At 27.6% G+C, this 20499-nt stretch overlaps 1 protein-coding gene across 1 annotated transcript in view; it reads right to left on the reverse strand.

Moving 5' to 3' along the window:
• Positions 1-19988, reverse strand: part of LOC107440653 (E3 ubiquitin-protein ligase MYCBP2) — a 194178-nt gene extending 174190 nt beyond the window's left edge. The window contains exons 1-9 of the mRNA XM_087158274.1: positions 19571-19988; positions 15904-15967; positions 11812-12030; positions 10208-10361; positions 9059-9261; positions 6605-6740; positions 5501-5607; positions 1633-1698; positions 1446-1542 (exon numbers count right to left, since the gene is read on the reverse strand). Of these exons, the coding sequence (XP_087014400.1) occupies positions 1446-1542; positions 1633-1698; positions 5501-5607; positions 6605-6740; positions 9059-9261; positions 10208-10361; positions 11812-12030; positions 15904-15967; positions 19571-19743 (1219 nt within the window). The 5' untranslated portion in view covers positions 19744-19988. The remainder of the gene's footprint in view (positions 1-1445; positions 1543-1632; positions 1699-5500; positions 5608-6604; positions 6741-9058; positions 9262-10207; positions 10362-11811; positions 12031-15903; positions 15968-19570) is intronic.
• Between the last annotated feature and the right edge of the window lie 511 nt (positions 19989-20499).

Raw genomic sequence — 20499 nt, forward strand, 5'->3', positions numbered from 1 at the left:
AATTATCTTTGGATAAACAAATGTAACAATTGGAAAAATTTTTATTTATTTGCTTAACAAGTCCTTGAGACAAAGTGAAAAGTGCAAAAAGTAAAATTAGCATTAACACTAAACATACAATTACCGGTCAAATGATCATTTTAGAACTTTTGCATCGAAAATAGGCATATCATCTTATCGTTTTTGCACATTTGACTTCATGACTTTTTCTAACAATTATTTACAGTTAAAATTCTATTATTATTAGTTTTTTGTATTTTATGTTTCGAATAATGCTTACCGTATACCTATTTCTACCACAACCGGTCATTTGACCAGGAGAACAATTCATTGCTTTATAGGGTTATCGGATCAGAAATGAGGATGTAATGTGTGTTCAACATGTTGCACATTTCTGCAAAAACTGTTGCGTAATTAGTTCAATCAGAATAACTGAAAATTCAAATTTCAAGCAAGTATCTAAAATTTTAGATTGGCATTTTCGAGTAAGAAAAAGTGACAAAAAATAAAAGTTTTGGTAAGTAGCTTATAATTAATTTTTATACCTTTACTTTATTTCTAACTACCTAGGTTAGTTTTCACCCAGAAAAATGTGGAAACAAGGAAGACAGCACAAGTTCTTAGAAGAAATACGTAATATAGGCGAAGAGTTTTCGAAAATCTATGAAGATTAATTTTCCGAAAAACGTATTTTTTTCATCAACGCAAGACATGCCAAATAGGATATTGTAACGATAATAAAACCATCAAAATTTGTTCTAAATGTGAAAAATATGTTTGCAGAAAATGTACAACAGAAACACCCTGCATATGTAAAAAATGTGCTGAGAAATGAATGAAAAATTCTTATTCTTTGTGCTTATAATACATAAAAATTGGCAATATACAATTTTGTTTAATTATAATTAAGTTTTTTTGTTTATTTCCTTTCCAGCATCAATTCATACACTCAATCAAGGAACACAGAGTTAGGTCATTTGACCGTCTATAGTAGAAATAGGTATATATTAACTGTTGGTATATTTAGTGATTCAAACTTTTGATTGCTTTTCTGTCTTAATTATTAGCATCTTGGTTTTCTAATTAACACTAACCCTATTTTGAGGGTTAGAAATCCAAATCCATCAACAACAACAAAAAGAAGAGAAAGTGCATTTTTGTATCTGATTTCTTTACTTAAAATACTGTCTGCTTTAAATACTTAGTATATTTAAGGATTGATTGGACAATTAAGATAGAATACTACTATTTGAAATCCGATCATTAGACAAAAGATAAATTCAAGGTATTCCCTTTTCTATTTTACGCACTGTAAAACTCCTGATAACAAGATTAAAAATAGTTGTCATAAAATTTAATGGAATTTTTAAATATATTTTTAGTTTATTTGTAAATGAATGTGCAAGAGAAATATATTAATATATATATATTAAAAAAAACATTACCATCCACTTTAACACGTTCCTTCTCTTTTAATGTTTCTAGATCAATCTTAATCAACTCATTACAAGAACCTGCTTGCGGTTGAAAATATAAATAACCCTAAAAATTAAAAGTTTTACAGTTTAAAATAATCACACAAAAAAACTGTCTCAAATATGAATTGTAAAATTACGTCACTTTCGCACTTACCTTGCAATATCCTAACCATGCCTTTTCATCCACTTTAATACCACCTCGACTCATAATTATTTGCCCCTAATTAAAACAAAACATATTTCAGAACAGATAAATATTGTTTCTATAAAACTCATTAAATACATTTAAATACTGGCTTAGATTTTCACTTTTATAACAATAATTGATCAGTCCTAACATCCAATAATTGATTAACATCTAATAATTGATTAGTCCTAACATCCAGGGATGCCACAAACGACTATTTTTGTAAAAGGTGGTAGAAACTCAGTTCCCCTTTATTTATTTATTATCTCTTTAATTATGATATGGTATTGACGACTTACATTTCATATAATTCATATACAAACATTTTTTGCATTCACTTACTATGGTAAACTGAAATAAACATGCTATAAAAAGTTTCTAATTTTGATTTCTTTTTTTAAAAATGTTGAATTTCATTGGTTGCACTTTTTGTATTTTTAGTCACCCGTGGCAACCTGAAATGCGCCACAATGAAAGAGATTACAATAGTCTTTACTTTTTGTTTTGTAGTGTAATGCATTACTTTTTGATTAATGATTAATGTAAATAAAAAATAATTTTTGAATTTCATTAATGAAAATAAAAAAATATTGTAGAGTGTAGTATAATGCCAAAAAAAAAAAAAAACTATTTTATAACAGTTACCGTTAAACTACCTTTAATATTAGTTATGAAACAGAGTTAAATTGAAGCTGATAGCAGCAAATCTTGTGTGATTCCAGCTTGCTCTGTAACTCTCTAGTACTTTATTATTTAAAAGAATTACGAAAATTTAAACATTTAAAAATATATATATATATATATGATAACCTTCTAACATTTCTTTAACAGTGCATAAAAAGTTGAATGTTGGAGAAAAAAAATGTGTAAAAAATTATTTAGAGTAAAAAGATGGTTAATATAAACACGAATGAAATATTTCTTTATATTTTCATATACTTAATAAGTCAATTATTTTTCCAAACTATTTTTATAAATTTTTTTTGTTCAATCTTCAACTTTTTTTCAGTTCTAAGCATGAGTGTGATGATCAGGAAAATCCATCACCTAAAAGTATGTAGTTGAATATTGTAATTCACTGCATTTAAAAAAAGTAGTAGTATTTACATCAGTAATAGTAATTGTAGTTAATTACCAAAAAAAATTTAGTTTTTCCAATTACCGAACTAAATATTTTTAATCACATTTGTTATCATTACAAATTTAATATTTTAAGACACTAATACAGGGTGCATAGCCAAATCTTTTAACAAAAATTAAGCACCTTTTAAGAACTTTTTAAGCACTCAAAAATATTTTTAAGCACTATATACATTAACAAAATGCAAAATAATTTTCAAAGACTTTACATGATCATGATAAAATAACTAGTATCTGACAAAGAACTCTTTTCTTGATTAAATTATCCATTACAAAATGATCAAGAGATTTTCTGTTCCAATATCAGATGGTGGAAAATGAAGTCTGAAATTGAGAATATCTGGCAAAATGCAGAGAGTGCAAGAATCTCGAAGAATTCAGCTCAGTAGATACACATGCGTACGCGCAAGTATTTCATCAAACATGTAAAAATAATTGGCGCTTCCATAGGCTATGGACCAACGGTATGCCGAAATGGATTGTGGTTGAATGAATTGTGAAAATGTTGGATAGAGCTATGTGAAAACCAAGCTTTTATCCCTCTTGTGTTTCACTGCCAAATATAATGTGCTTGAACAAATATTTCCATTAGATGTAGCAGACTAAAGTCTTGTAATATGTGGTTTATTATATTTAATTACAGTAGGGAACCGATTATCCGGAACGATCGGGACCATCGCTATTCCGGATAACTGATTTTTCCGGTTTTCTGAATCGCTACAAAAAGCCGTTTTTTTTATTGTTAAACCCAACTAAAAAAAAATATTTGGAAATAATCTTGAAAAAACGAAGTAATACGCTAATGATTGTTTCCAAAATGATGGTAAGGTAAACATCTTTCAAAAAAGAAAGAAAAATCCTAAAATCTTATGAGGAAAAAAAAATTTTTTTAAAAAAAAATTGCGGAAAAATTTTTTGAATTTCGTTCCGGTTTTTTGGTTTTCCGGTTTACTGATTTCCGGATAACGGGTTCCGTACTGTATTTATGTAACTTCTCCTCTGCCATCAATCTCAACTGTGGTAGTGTAGCTTGCAAATGAACCAGAATCATCCTTGGGTAGTTGTTAAAGTGAATTCTAGACTATTACTATTTGTGAAATTTTAGTGCAACATAATCACTTTAACCCATTAATCTAGCATTACTAATTTTGGGATTCTTTATTTAAAAATTTTGCAGGGGAACAACAATTGTCAGAACTTTTTAAAACTATACAATACAATATATTAAGATCAATAATAAGTATTTGTTCTCAATGTATATCTCTAGATGGCAGCATACTTTCAGAATTAAAATGGTGAAACAGAAGTTTGATTACAGCAAAACTGTTGAAAAATAGTGTTGTATTTATTATCTTTCATTTTATAACTAATGTTATTTATGAGATAGAATATTATTTTAGAATAGGTATTTTTGACTTTGATATTTCTACTTTTTAGTTGCTCTTTCAGTATTTATAAATTATCCTCATTTTGGAACGGGGTAGGTATGAAAGGGTACTTGTTTTTTTTCTGTGCTTTTTGTGCATAACAATGTTTATTTCAGTGAAAATTCATTTAAACATGTAATCTGACATATCTAATTATTAAAGCAAATTCTTCATTTTCTATTATATACACATGCGTCAAGGCATGATGGCTCAGGGAATAGAGCATTTGCCTTCCATTGAGGTGAACCGGGTTCGAATCCCAGCAACGGGCTGGTCAATGCAAATTCCACATTCGGCTTGCACTGACGAGTTAGAGTCCCCTTGCCTTCAGGCTAACCGTGGGAAGTTCTTGTGGTCTTCCTCTCCATGAAACAAAAATACGGGTTAGTTCCATCATAAGTCCTCCACAAAGTCAAATTTCTCCCAATGCTTGATCCAAGAGTTCCCTTGTCTTCCAGATTGGGTTCAAAATTTCAAGGCTAAACCCAGAAAAATTGAGTCGGCTGTTCAACAACGGTTATAAAATATTAAAAAATATATATACACCTGTGTGTGAAGGCAGAAGTCGAATTCTTGGACCTAGATGGCGCCATTGGGAAATAAGAAGTTTGCCCTTTTGCCCTAAAAAAAGTTTGCCAGAATTGAAAAGTGGCATACAATAACGGCATTTAACCAATGATAATTTATATCTGCACTGTGGTCGGTGCAAGCCAGGAGTAAAATTTGTATGAACCAGTCACTGCTGGGATTCAAACTGAGGACAACTCATTCGGAGGCAAGTGCTTTATCCCATAAGTTACTGCAACTCTCATTTCTCTAATTAAATATTTTAAAAATAGTCTTTTATGGGTTAATATGTTCATAATTTCCTTAATACACTTAAGTCTGGGAGGGTTCCTCTGACAGAAAATTAATTATTTAGTGCTACATAGCCAAAAAAAATTATGTGTTCAACAATGCATCGTGAAACAATGCATCGTGTTACATACATCATAAAATAATATTAATATTCTGAAATAATTTTATGTAAATAAGTAATATGGGATGAAACTTCAAATTCGTGTTGCAAATGTTAGTATTTTAAAAATACAAAAAAATTTCTGTAGTAAGCTAACAGGAGAAAATTAGACACATAATATTAACTACTATCAGGACGCAGTCACTAATATTTTGGTGCAATCACTAATTTTGTCAACATTATTATGGGTTTGAGATTATAATTTCATGAAATGTCAAGATAGGATTTAAAAATAATATTGTAAACTTACCTTAATAGTTCCACCAAAGCCTGAGCCAATTTTATAGATGGAGCCACCAGACAAAATGTACAAAAATTTGCCATCACTAGTTATCGGAGAGCCTTGCCTGTATTTTGCTGTAAAAAATTAAGAACATTTTTAAAAGCAGATAAACAGTTTGAAATTAGAAAGAAAAAGAAAAAAAAAAGGTTTTCTTTCAGAGTGGATGGAAACTGGCAGTGCAATTAGGATTAAACACTGGTTAGATGTGAACATTTACAACACACACTCGAGAATACTTTAAAGAGGTTCAATCAGTTTCTGAAGACAATAGAGAAATTTTAGATTTCTCGTACAAAATCCCTCAAGAATCCCCATTCAGTTTCTTTTATATTTATTAACAATAACTTCATAAAAAATGGTGATTTTAAATGGAGATTTTTTTTAATTTTGTGTGTAGTTCTTTCTTCTTTTTTTTAATGGAAAATTGATACAGATTATGAAGCAATTGTTCATAACTTTTACACCATAACATGGGTTGTGATTCAAAACTTTAAAAAAATTCCCTGTGTTTAATCTGTCTATATTATGAATAATATATTAATAGGAAATACAACAATTACTGTGCTCTTGTGTGAGCTATATTGAGCTAACTATATTTATTAGCTTTAATTGCTGGAAAAACTTAGAGGAGAAAAAAAAGGAAAAGCTGAACATACTTAAATAATGTCATAGTAAATTAAATAGTTTAGTATAGTTGAAATTCCATCCTTAAATATCTCACAGATTACGCTTTCAGATGTCACCATTTTTTAAAAGACAAAAATAAGCAACTAAATTTCCTGTATTTCCGTAGTTTGTAAAGAAAAAACAAAAATTCCCTGCATTCTCCCTATTATTTCAGGTGATTTCTCCCTGCATTCTCCCTATTTCAAGTGAACTCCCTGTATTTTCTCTGCGGATTAGCAACCCTACATAAGAACATATATACATATTGATGAGTCATTCAAAAAATAGAAACTGTTATAGTAATGACCACCACATGCTTTAAATTAAAATACTTAAGAAATAATTAACAATGTGTTGAAGGAAAAAATTAATGTCAGAAACTTTTATAAAATCAAGAGATCATACTTTTTGGAATTTGTACTGAAAACCAACCACAGAGGGCACTGCTAGGAAAACCTCTTGAACACCAATCTGGACCCACAGTTTTTCCAAATAAAACTGCGTGGACACTTCGTTGCAAAGAAGACATTATACCAGGAGTCTAAAAACAATTTGTGCTGTTTTATCAATAATGCATAAAATTTAAGCAGCAGCAAATAATAAAATAATATATGCTTCAGTTTTGCAACCCAACTAAGGCTTTAAACAAATTGTTTTTACATTACAAGCACTTGTTACATTATAAGCACTCACTTAGTGAAACGTCCTTTATACAGTTGCCCAAACACCAACATGTTTACATAAAATTTAAAAGAAATATTTCTAAATAAAAGTAAGTTTTTAGTAAATTTAATTGTAAGTTTCAAAAAATTTCATCCACTAAAAGTAAAAAATAAAAAATAATTGCTATTCATATACAAAGCATTTAAAAAAATATATATATTCCTTGATTTTTTCCAAAATGATATTTTGTCAAAGATTAATACTTTGACGCACTTTAAAAACTTAACTTGAGAATTTCTTATTTAAAAAAAGTTAATAATTTTGTTATAATGCGTAAAAATCTATTGAAAAGTGTCAAAAACTTTTGAAATTCATCAAAACCCTACGGCAAATTTATTTTGACATTTTATTAGATACTAAATCATACACAATACTTGCATTACAATCTTCGATAAATATGATTTATATTATGTATCACTTATAAAAAAAGCTGCCAAAATTAGAACGCATATTATATCTATTCAGTTTACATGAAATAACTATGAGTTATTTATTGCGTTGACATGATGCATCAAAAACCTATTGAAAAGCGTCATAAAGTTTAAGTAAAAATAAAGTGCTTTCCAATCTGTTCTCAACATATATATATATATATTATTAATTCTCTATATTTGTTGTTATTAATTATAGGAGGCTTTGGAGGAAATTCAGACAGCAATGAGAAAATGTTTGGTCTAAGAAAATTTCTAAAAAATTTTGCTTAAAAAAATGCGTTGCTTTGCAAAACTTTTTCTTTTTAGAAAAAAACATAAACCAATTTTTGTATTTATTAGCTTGAATTCCTAAAGTTAATAAAAAGGGACCTTAAAATTATAATAAATTATTGCTATTTCAATATATTTTGACTCTTATCATTATATAACACATATACTCGTTTATTCGGGAATTGTGTAAAATCAAATTAATTTTTTTGTAACATAAACTTCATTTTCCAAAAATATTTTGAAAAATTCATTGTACTGGAAAGAAAAAAACACTTACATTTTTAGAGAAATTTTGATACAAAAAGAAACTTTATTCATAGGGAATATGAAGCTCTGAGAATTTTCTGTACTCCTACTTATGTGTGCTTGAATATTTCTAATGTTAGTAAACTTATGTTAATTACATTAATGCATAATTACAGGGTATCTGCTACATCTTAGATTTTCAATTCCACGACTAATTTCAAGGATTTTTCATGGCTTAATGAAGTTACTATTTTCTCTGACAAAAACACAACAATAAATTTAAAAAAGCATTATAATAACATTAATTGAAATGATAGGTATAACTAAATGAAATGATAGGAATAACCAAAACTGTTAGAGGAATAATCAAAACTGTAAATTAATTGAAATGATAGGAATAACTAAAACTGTTATACTTTTATCTTCAAATTTATAGATTTTAAATTTAAAAAACAGAGTAAAGAAAGAGTTAAAGCAATAAAATAGCTGAGAAAAATACAAAAGCAAATATTTTTTTTCCTCTTTTTTTCTGCAGAACTATTCTCTAAAGATACTTTTCTTATTTATTGGAAAGGAAAGAAATACAGCCGATTTTTCTGTTAAGCAGCTCAGCATCCACCAAAAGAATGGTTTAAAATTTCATAGAAAACTGGAAAATGAACTTGGAGTACGGAGGTCTTCAAAACTTTTTTTTCTCATTGCAATTGTATGTTTCAGGGAAAGGAAATATCAAAATAATTTACGAATATAATTGATTGATCACAATTTTATACATATATTTATTTCTAATACCTTATAATTAGTCTTACACTAAAATTTTGGCACTCGTCAAAAAGAGGGTTTCAACACAATGGATAAAACCATGGTTAAAACTTGATAAAACCATCAATCGTCAAAAACTTACCAACACTGCATCTGGTTAACTTTAAATTAAATTGAAAGTAATTGTAAACACTTTGTAGCATTTTAATTTTTAAACAAATAACATATAAACAGAAATATAACTGTGTGAAAATATGGCATTAAAAAAAGAACAATGTACATTTTCACTTATCACAGAAATATTTAATTTCATTAAATCCCTGGTACATTAATTAAAATGTCATAGAAATAAAATAAGGAGTAAAATAAAATGCATTGACCACAATGAAAATATCATCAAGTAATGAGATAGAAAACAAATTACAGGGATTTCTTCAGATGCTAAGGTTTGAGAGCTCATAAGTAATGCGGAGGCAGCAGATAGAAGCTTGCCAGTGTCTCCCCTGGCCACAACAAGGCTTAGAAGACAGGCACAAGCGTAAGGAGTTAAGTTTGCAGAGAAACTACTCTGTGGTTGGTCTGTTGAGAACGAGGATGATAAATCCAATAATAAATCAAACATTGAATCTGAAATAAAATGAAAATATATCTATTTTTAAATACTGAACATTTTATAATACAACTGCAAGAATTTCACTTTTAAACTCTTTCGTATGAAAATAAATACACTACTTTATACTCGTGATTGTAGAAATTATTTCCTGGAAGAGGACATACTCAAAAGGAAGATCTTAAGTTTTCAAGTTCTTTTTGATATAAAGAAATAAATAACAATCTAAACCTACTTTACAATCACCAGGGGTAATTGTGAGTCCAATTCAAAAATCCTGAAAATTTCTCCAACAAAATCATTCATTACGTTTTTCAAAAAATTAACGTCTTTATAAATTTAAATCCTTGATATTTTCAAAACATGAAATTCTAAATAAATTATATGCAGCATAATTCAAATGAATAATTATGCACAAGTTTACTTTTATCTCTAATCACATTCATTAACTCTACGAGAAAAATATTTACAAATGAAAGAGATGCCAAGTATAAATTTGAGTTCTAATATTTCTAAATAAAACATAAATTTTTTTTACATGAATTTGAGCAATAATTTCTTGAATCTTCAGGACCTTGGATTTCCAGATCGTGTTTACCGAAAAATCTGGATTTTTTCCGGAGCACAATCATCTCTGAATCACGATCAGGAAAGACATAGGGAATACTTCATTTTTTCAACCTCTTTTGTATGTAGCGTATTTTTTGGTTAAATAAAAGTGTAAACAAAACATCTTACAAAATATGAAAATAAGAATTTTGTGCTTTGTGGACAGTGTCTGAAATAAATGGTCTGCTATTAACTGACTTGAATGGTTATTACTTTACATATTAAGTTTGTAATATAACTGCTGTGAAATATGGTCTTTCTTTACAACAAATATTTTAGTCATTTAATATTGACAAATATTTATTAAAATTTATAGACATATAAAGGCAACAGTTGGAGCTATAAAAATTTTACCGATAACTTCAGAAGGCTCATATTTCAGTCCTTCGGGTTGTTGGCCTTGCAGCATGTCTAATAAAGCTTCAAGGGCTCTCATACAAAAGTGTGGATGATTTTTTTGGCTCTCTTTTATTAACTCAAAAACACTGCATAAACCAATACCAACAATCTGTAAAAGGAGATAGAAAACCAATATAAGAATCAGAAAGAATCGTTAAAACAAAACAAATGTAGAGTAACATTACATGGAAAGAAATTTTGTAGAAATCTTTTAAATTCTCTAGTAACTAAGCAGGGGTCTGTGCAGACGTTTTGTAAAAGGTCCGTTTTTGTAAAATTGTGAAAAAATTACTCGTAACTTGTGAATATAAAATAAACGTTAACTCACATTCTTTCAACCAGGTCCTGCTTTTGTGAATTTGTGCAAATAGGGTCCTGTTACTGCAAAAAACTTTTTCAAGGAGTTTTTTAATTGTAAAGAGATACAAAATTATGCTCAACACTGTAAAATAATAATTTAAAAAAAATTTAAATTTAAAAGATGAACAGCAATTGCTGCTACTTAATTAGAGATGCAACATACAAATATTTGGTATTGAGCCTATACTGCTGAACGCAGAATATTAATTTAGGAGGAATAAACGAAGAAATGGCTGCCAAAGACAAAACTTAGTTCGTTTACGTCTATCTTTCTTTCCCCCACCCCCCTGGGAAGGGTTTATTCGATTAACAAACCAATAATGAAGATAAACAAATTTGTGAAGGGTCCGAGTAAAAGATAAAATATTTTGTGAAGGGTCCGTGTTTAAGTTAAAATATTTTGTGAAGGGGCCGTTTTTATGAAAAGATATTTTGTGTAGAGTTGGTTAAAGGACCCAAATTTCTTCTAAACAGACCCCTGCTAAGTAAACTTTTTCCTTATTATGGAAAATATTTTACAATATTAAAGGTTATCGAAAACAAATTATCATGTTTTAATATTAACACAGAAATTTTTCTTATGGATATTTAGATGTTTCAAGATTAATTTATTGTCCAAAGCATAGAGTCAAAATTTAACTAGTCATAGCTTATAAATCTCAGAAAAAATAATATTTCAGAAGAAAAAATAATTCAAAAACTTATGTAGCAGCCAGCAACTTTATATTACATTGAAATTGTAGTATATAATTTATAGTTTGTACTGCTATTTATTTGTTTCATCAATTTGTCAAATACATATTGATACAATTTTTTTTGCTAAAAATATTTTTAAAGAAATTTTATTTTTCGATAAAAAAAAATTTTAAAAAAACTATTTAAAAGTCAATTTAAGAAAAAATAGCAACTGGAAAATGTATTAAGGATCTTTTGCAACTAAATTTTCCTTTACAAAAGACCAAATTACCAAAATAAGTATTATACTTCAGAATTACTCAAGTTCAAAATAATAAAATCTTTTCGAATAATAAAAATTATATAATTGAAACTATTTATGAACAAATTACAGAAGAGCAAAGTAAGTAGTATACTTCAGAATTACTCAAGTGTTAAGTAATCAAATCTTTTCAAATGATGAAAATTATATAATTTTAACTATTTTTGAACAAATTACAAAAAAACAAAGTATTAAAATATACCTTAGGCACTCTAGATCCATCATTGCTGCGATCATCATCATCATCAGACTCAGAATCAGTAGAAGGTGATGATATGCTCTTTAGATATAGGCGTGTAGCCTCACAGGTTTGTTTTTCTAAGACACAAAGACGAACAATAGCAAAAACGACAAAGGACGACGGGTTGCTTCTCACTGCTAAAAATGGGGGCTGAAGAACTGGCAATTCTGCAGTTTCTCTCTGAAATCAAACATCAAAATGTTAAGCTTTGGAAAAAACAAGCAATCATTTATACAGATGTTAAATAAACTCAGCTTTACATCTGAAACTCAATTTAGGCATTTCTTTTTAAAAATTCAAATCACACAATATCTGAAACCTTGCTATGTGAAGAATAGATATTATAATACTCATACGATCAGAATGTTTTAAGTGCATGGGCGATTTTTTTTTTCTTTTAATTATTAGACCCAAAGTCTATCTTATAATATAACACAATATTATTTCAAAATCATCCATTTAGAAACTGAAGAATATAAATTTGAGGTTGTTGACAATTTTGTTAACTTGGGTTCTGTAATCAACAACATATTACAATGGAAATACAAAGAGGAATTACTATAGCCAATAAATGTTTTAATGGAATTCGGAAATGCTTAAAATCTAATGTAATTCATAGAAAAACAAAAATTTTATTATATAAATCTCTTTAAAGATCAATTTTAACATATGCTTGTGAAACCTGGACCCTATCTTGTATGAGTGAGGCTATGTTGGGTACCTTTCAGAGAAAGATATTGAGAAGTATTTTTGGAGGAATTTTAAAAAAATGGTGAGTGGCTTAGAAGATCAAATGTAGAGCTTTATTACTCCCATAATGAACCCGACATTATTAACTTTATTGAACAACAAAGAATATAATGAGCAGGCCACGCTATCAGAATGAACAAAGACTGTACCACAAAAAGAGGCAGGCCGAATTTGAGATGGGTAGAAGGCCTAGAAAGAGAACTCTTGGTCTGAAAAACTAAAAACTGGGAAACTTTAGCAGGAAAAAAGGTTAACCCTGGAAAAAACTCTTTGAGAAGGCCAAGGCCCACCCTGGGTTGTCAAGCCATTGACAATGATTATTATTATTTAAAAATATCATAAAAAAATTTATTACTTTCGCAAAATTAATCTCTTATATATTTATTGACTCAAGTTCCAATACGCTTAGATGAATAGTTAATTTTATAATTTTGAAGAAGTACTTAGGTACTTTATTTACGTTACACAAGAGCTGCATTATGGTCTAGGAAACATCCCTGAGGATGATCCGAAGACAGGCCATCGCAGTTTTGATCCTCTGCAGAAGGATAACTCCTCCACTTTGGTAGATCGATGACCAGCACACAAAGTAAACGCACTTTACGGAAGTTTAATGAGGATCGATATGGAGGCAGATCAAAGTGGTCGCTTACTGACAGCAGCCATTGATGCTCGATTTCAGTGTTCTTCTGGAAACCAGGAAATACAACCACTCCACCGTGGGACTAATTTTGAAGAAACAGGGCAACTACCAATATTGGATATATCTGGCTTAACTGAGCTAATATATTATTCTGACGCTTCTACGATGCATTGAATAAAGTTAAAATATGTTATTTATATATGGTTTTAACAAATTATGAATTTAGTTAGTAGTATAAGAATCATAAGAAAATCAAATTAATATAAACAAAAATATAAAAACAGAACAATAACATCAGCTAAAAAATAAAAAACAGAGGGCATTTTTGGAGTTGATTTTTTCAGATGAAGTTTTTGTGTGAAAAAGTGTGGTAAACCCATTACAAGAAAATATAAAAGAATATCCATTACACAAGAAGAAGTTTTGATTTGCACTATTTGTTTTTGATGTCTTTTGACGGATGAAATTGTTAGAAAACCGTCTTGATAATTTATGTCATTTTTATCAAAAATTGGCTTTCAAGTAATAACAGTCAGTACAGCAGTTATCCATATTACTTTACAGAATTTCATAATAAAAGCCTCAAAAGTTAAGACTGTTGCTGATTTAACCTTGGATTTGGGGTTTCATGCAATTCCAGGGTGTGTAGCCAAATCTTTCAACAACAACAAAAAAAAATTAAACATTAACAAAATGCAAAATAATTTTCAAAGACTTTTTGAAAAACACCCTTTGCATAAAAAGTGGCAAAAATTGACATGTTAAAGAAAAAATCATTTTCGAAAAAGGAAAACTAAGCACTTTTTAAAAACAGCCCATGAAAAAAGCTCCTTTAAGTACTTTTAAAAAACAAAAATCGGAAATAAAAACCGTTAAGCACTTCTTAAAAATGCTACAAACCATGAATAGTAACAAATAATACATAGTTGCTTGTTAACTTGTAGCGTTGATCAGTCTCTATGCTATTTTACCATGGTCAACTTTATCTAATCTAATTATTCTATTCTCTATGGGAAAGCTTTAAATAGATTGTGTATTTGTTGTAATTTTATAATTGTCTGTCTAAATTTAATAATTAATTTTTTAACATTAAATATTTAGAATAGTTAAGTCAAACAACTAGAAGAAAACTTCTTATTTTTAATGTAAATTATATAATTCTGTTGGTCAAAATAATATACATGACAAATTTCCAAAATTGGATTCCATCAGCTTTGTCCCAACACAAAAAGTTAAATAATTTCTTTGTATCCGAACAATACAACATTGATACTGATTTATGACTAACTACTTAAAATATAATGATCCATCTTGAAAAATGAATTATTATAGGTACATTCTAGTGTTTTAACATTTACTGATATGCATTTGTTTCAGTCAATTTTTAAAAAATATTTAAACTAACAAAAAACTATTTTTAAATGGTTCATGCGCATAAATTAATAATTCATAATTAAAAAAAAATTCACTTATAAAAACAGTTATTACAAAAATTAAGAGTCAGTTTAATGGTATTGAGACTTCATATTAATTTTTCATAACTTCTCCATTAAAAAAAAAGAACAAAAATTACTGAAAGTGGGATGTGTATAAAAATTTTCACAAATAAAAACAATAAAATTAGTATGTAGTTGAAATTTTAACAAACATACACTAAAATGTCCTGTGTGTCAAATTTTTTTTCTTCAGAAATATAGATAGTCTTAACAGAAAAAATAAATTTAATTCAGAAAAATAGATAGTCTTAACAGAAAAATAGATTTCATTCCGAAAAATAGATAGTCTTAACAGAAAAATAGATTTAATTCAGAAAAATAGACAGCAATTAACACCAATTGTAAGTAGGCTTTAGCCTAATACAAACAAAATATTCATGTTACATTTATTATTAATAAGAAATTATGATTCAAGAAACATCATAAATGAATAGAATACACAAAAAAAGAGAGAAAAAAAATTATATGATTATTTTCATCTGAATTATAAAAGAATATAATACTTTTAAAATAATAACTATTATTATTTTCAACAAGTTTTTTTTTTACAGATAGATTTAATTCAGAAAATAGACAGCAGACAGATTTAGAAAATAGACAGATATAGATTTAATTCAGAAAAATAGACAGCAATTAACACCAATTGTAAGTAGGCTTTAGCCTAATACAAATAAAATATTCATGTTACATTTATTATTAATAAGAAATTATGATTCAAGAAACATCATAAATGAATAGAATACACAAAAAAAAAGAGAGAAAAAAAATTATATGATTATTTTCATCTGAATTATAAAAGAATATAATACTTTTAAAATAATAACTATTACTATTTTCAACAAGTTTTTTTTTACAGATAGATTTAATTCAGAAAATAGACAGCAGACAGATTTAGAAAATAGACAGATATAGATTTAATTCAGAAAAAATAGTCAGCAATTAACACCAATTGTAAATAGGCTTTGGCCTAATACAAACAAAATTTTCTGTTACATTTATTATTAATAAGAAATTGTGATTTAACAAACATTACAAATGAACAGAATAGAATGCACAAAGAAAAAAAAAACACAACAAAAAAAAGCAAAATTTATATAATTATTTTCAACAACTTTTTTTACAAAAAAAATAATTAAAATAACTTAAATAAATGAGTAAACTTACTTTTGATTTCTGTTTCTCTTTGGACTTTGATTTCTTTTTTGTTTTCTTTGGTTCAATTCGCCTTCTGAAAGCAAAAAATGATTTTAACTCTGTGTACCAATCCACTTCTAAACAGATCTCTTCTCCCTCCATTGCTTTCACTTTGAATTATGAAAAGGTCAGAAAAAGCAAAGAAGGAGGGAGAAATAGTTAATATTCATGAATGTTTCCATGCTGAGACAAACTGGTACAATCAGTTTTTCTCTCAGAAATTCATCATTAAAATTCTAACAACATTAAATACAGGACTTAAACTATACTATATAAGGTAACATTTTTCTTTTCTTCACATCTTAGCTTATTCATTGAGGAATAGCACTTAAAATCATGCTAAAATAGAATTTTTAATATATGTGAATTGTATTTAATTTTATATAGGTATTATATAATTTTTAATATAGGAATTATAAGGATTTAAATAAGGCTTGAAATCAAATATTGCTCATTAAAATGTGAATTTGTACTTTAACAATTTTATTTTAAAAAAAAACATTTATTATGTTTTAATAAAAAATATTTAAAAAGTGCCTAAATGACACTCTTTTTTATTCACTCAGTAATAGAGCGCACAAGTACCTAAAGTGATAATTATACAAAAACTCTTTTTAAGAGGATTTTTAAATTAAAATACAGTCAAAATAGCTCCTAAATATGACTATATGATTTTTAAAAAATTCTTCCATCTGCATTAGTATTAATTTTTTTAATTTCTTATCATGGCAACTTATCGGAATTTAAACTGATGATTCATAAATTCTCTGCCTTTGAAGTATTGCTAAAATATTTAGAGATCTTAAATTATAATTCATATCCCTTCTCTAGTGAAAATTTAAAAACGAGGAAAAGATTATTTAAGGTGAAAATGTTTAATGCTTAAGAAAATTTTCTTAAGATTTTCCTGAGAAGAAAAATAGCTTTAATTCAAAAACTGTTTCAACATATTTAAGATAGTTGAGCTTGTAAATACAATAATAATTTTAAGGATAAACAGCATTTTGAATGACCAGGTTCCACAGTTATTGCTATGTAATTAAATAATCACTGATGTTTTATAAAATTCAATAGTATCCTCGAACGTTCCTTAAATAAAGTTGAGTTATATGTAGATATTTTATCAGGATTTAGTGCTCTAAAGCGACCGTCAAACTGTATTTTTAATTGCTTAAAAAAAAGCATGTTGAGACAAATTTATAAAAATTTTAATTATAGACATATTGTAAAATGAAAATCAACTTTTTAACACATGTATGCAAAAACACTGCACAATATTTTAAAATATTTCAAATGTAGGTTGATTTTCAAAATTAGGATTTTTTAACAACATATAGTGATTATCAAATTAAAAGCCAGATTTTCGAACATTTTATTTTTACTAGGGATGTAACGAATATTCTGTCACTATTCGGCCCTTTTGAATACTGAAGTTATTCGGCCAAATAATGAAGTTATTCGGCTGAATATGAATTTTATTAGATATTTGGCTGAATAAATTCATAATAATAAAGAAAGATATTTTAATAAAAATATATTTAATCTATCTTTTTAATAAAAATATATTTAATTTATCTTTTAAATATATTTAATCATGAATATTGCAGAGTTACATTTCACTGCATTAATTATTAGAAAATCTAACATTTACTCAATTTAAGTTGTATAATACATAAGTGTATTTAATAATGTTACATAAATAAAAACATTTTCTTGTTGCAAATTTATCATCATATGTATTTAAACAAGCATTGGAATTTTTTACATTAAAATACAAATATTTTTTAAAATATAGAAGTATAAAAAAGCAAATTTGTTAATATTTATTTCACTTTTAATTTAAAATTAAAAAAGCAAATTTGTTAATATTTATTTCACTTTTAATTTAAAATTTGAAAATTATTTAATTACAAAATTAAAATTTCAAAAGTGAAACTTTTTAAAAAGTTCTTAATTTTCTGGGCTTTAATAATTTTTCTGGCAAAAAAAAAAGTTAAGAATACATTTAACAGTAGTAATGAGTTCTTATTTTAAATAAAATAGCATATAAATTACAATATAACTATAACTAAAATATGCTATTATTAATTATTTAGATTTATAAAAGCCATATTACCTTGTTATTGGCATCAAGATATTTAAATTATTAAAAAATAAATAAATCAAGTTGTTAAATTTTTTTTAATTATACAAAGATTAAAAAAGCAATCTTGTTAATATTTATTTAATTTTTAATTTAAAATTACTTTAATTACAAAATATCAATCAAAAGAGAAATTTTTAAAAAGTAAGTATTCGGCCACCGAATATTCGGTATTCGGCCCCATCACTATTCATTACATCACTAATTTTTACATGCTTAATTTTACTTAGATAAGAATTTCATATTGGTACCTGCACCAAGACATTTGCCAAGAGTTTTTGCAATTTCCGGGCAAACATCTATGTGTATTTTTTATTTTAAAAAAAATTGCAAGATTAAAATCTATTTAGCACGGAAATATTCCCATGGGATTTTTTTTTTAAAGTTTATCAAGAAAAAAAAATTTCAAATTAACAGGAGACATTGAATATACACTAAATGATCTATAGAAAGTGACAAATAGCTACTGATGCTACAAACACAAATATTAAAAAACTTTCTTTTATTATCATTAAAAATACTTAAAAAATACTATTTCTCATATTATACCCAAAATAGTTTATAAAAAAACTAATGTATTTGTTAATGGAACGATACTATTATATGTTTATATTTTGTTGTGTTCTCCTAGTAACATGGAATTGGCATAATATGAATGGCAAAATAAGTCAATATTTTAAAACGTAAGTATGGATGAGAAATTTATCCTCTAATTTTATGATTTTGGCAACAATTGTGGTTTATAATTATGTAGTTATGAGCCATAGTGCTGTAGGGTGTCTATCAGTACAATTATTCAATTCCATTTCACTAGTATACAAGACATACTAACTCGATTCTATGACGGGGTACCTTTTAATAGAAGATTGACATTGTCGATGGCAATCGCCCCTCAGTGCTGTCAGTTCAATTGAATATTCCCTTGGTTATTTAAGATATGTCTGGTTTATATAATAAAAGTTTAATGTTAAATGCATACAAGAAAGTATACAGACTAACGATAGTAGAAGGAAATAAAATGCTTTCCTTAAAATTTAAAGAAATATTTAGAAGTTAATCACTTCTGTATGTTGATTACTTGGTGTTTTTTTTTATATCATTATTAACTATGTAATATCACCAAGCTGGCGGAAACAATACTTTACAAGTTGACTACTCCTCTGAGTGGACCATTGAGTTGCTGTCCTACAAACAAGTGATCAACTTACTAAATATTGCAATACTATGTTAATCAACAGATACCAATATTTGCAGATCACAATTACCCTTGATTAAATTTGCCGATAAATAACGTTTTCATGCAATAGTCATAGAAACTTGTCGATTATAGAACTGACAGAATAAACTATACTTTAGCTAACCAAAAAAAGAAAGGATGCACTTTGAACTGCGTATGAAAAAAACAAAGCATCGAGTATGAAACAGCAATAAAAATTTAAACAAGATTTCATCCGAGATGTCAAATCATTGTTTACATCAAGTAAAATATCTCACTTTTGATCAATGCATTGACGAAACATTTCGTGAAATTCAGCTCGAAGAATATCTTCACTGATATCTCCAGATTTGCAATGGGGACCACAACGCATATTGACAGAAACTGTTTTGCATGCATTTTCTGTATAAAAACTTGAGATGTCAGGTGTTTGCACATTGGCGGCCGCCATATTGTTTCTAATTAACAGAGAAGAGGACCGGCAACAGTTAAGAAGTGTATCCAAATAATTTGAAAATAAATATAAACATCATCTTAATGATTAAAATGATATCGAAAATAATTACAAACGAATTTCTATTAAGTCATTCTGATAAATTTCAGGATGTATATTATTTCGAAACAAACAGTAACTAGCAGTAGTCTTTAATGCAAGTGATGCCATTCTAGCATAACGACGTTATTGAAATGATTTTCAAATTTATATTTTAGACGGGGAACTATTTTAGCAGCCGTCACTAACACTTCAAATCTGCAGCGCCAAATCTATTTTCATGTAAGACTTGCTGACTAGCGGCAGATGAATTTTGCACAGGTTTTAGCGATGAAACTATTATTTGTATAATTGTGATTAATTGTTGGATGAGAGCAGAATGAATTCAATATTTAGTGATTTTTAAAAAAAAAGAGTAAAATTGAATTATTTAATTTTAATATGCATAATCTTGTAGTAGTTAATGTTGAATTTTGATTTGTATTCTAAGAACAGGAAAGATATACTTGTGTAAGATTTATTGAGCATAATGCTTTGTCTTATAATTGTTGTTGTTGTTGTTGTTAATTTACGTCGCACTAGAGCTGCACAATGGGCTATTGGCGACGGTCTGGGAAACATCCCGGAGGATGATCCGAAGACATGCCATCACAATTTTGATCCTCTGCGGAGGGGATGGCACCCCGCTTCGGTAGCCCGACGACCTGCGCGCGA

Source organism: Parasteatoda tepidariorum, chromosome 2, assembly GCF_982258835.1.
Source record: "Parasteatoda tepidariorum strain Cologne lab strain chromosome 2, Ptep-v5.0, whole genome shotgun sequence".
NCBI classification, from domain to species: domain Eukaryota; kingdom Metazoa; phylum Arthropoda; class Arachnida; order Araneae; family Theridiidae; genus Parasteatoda; species Parasteatoda tepidariorum.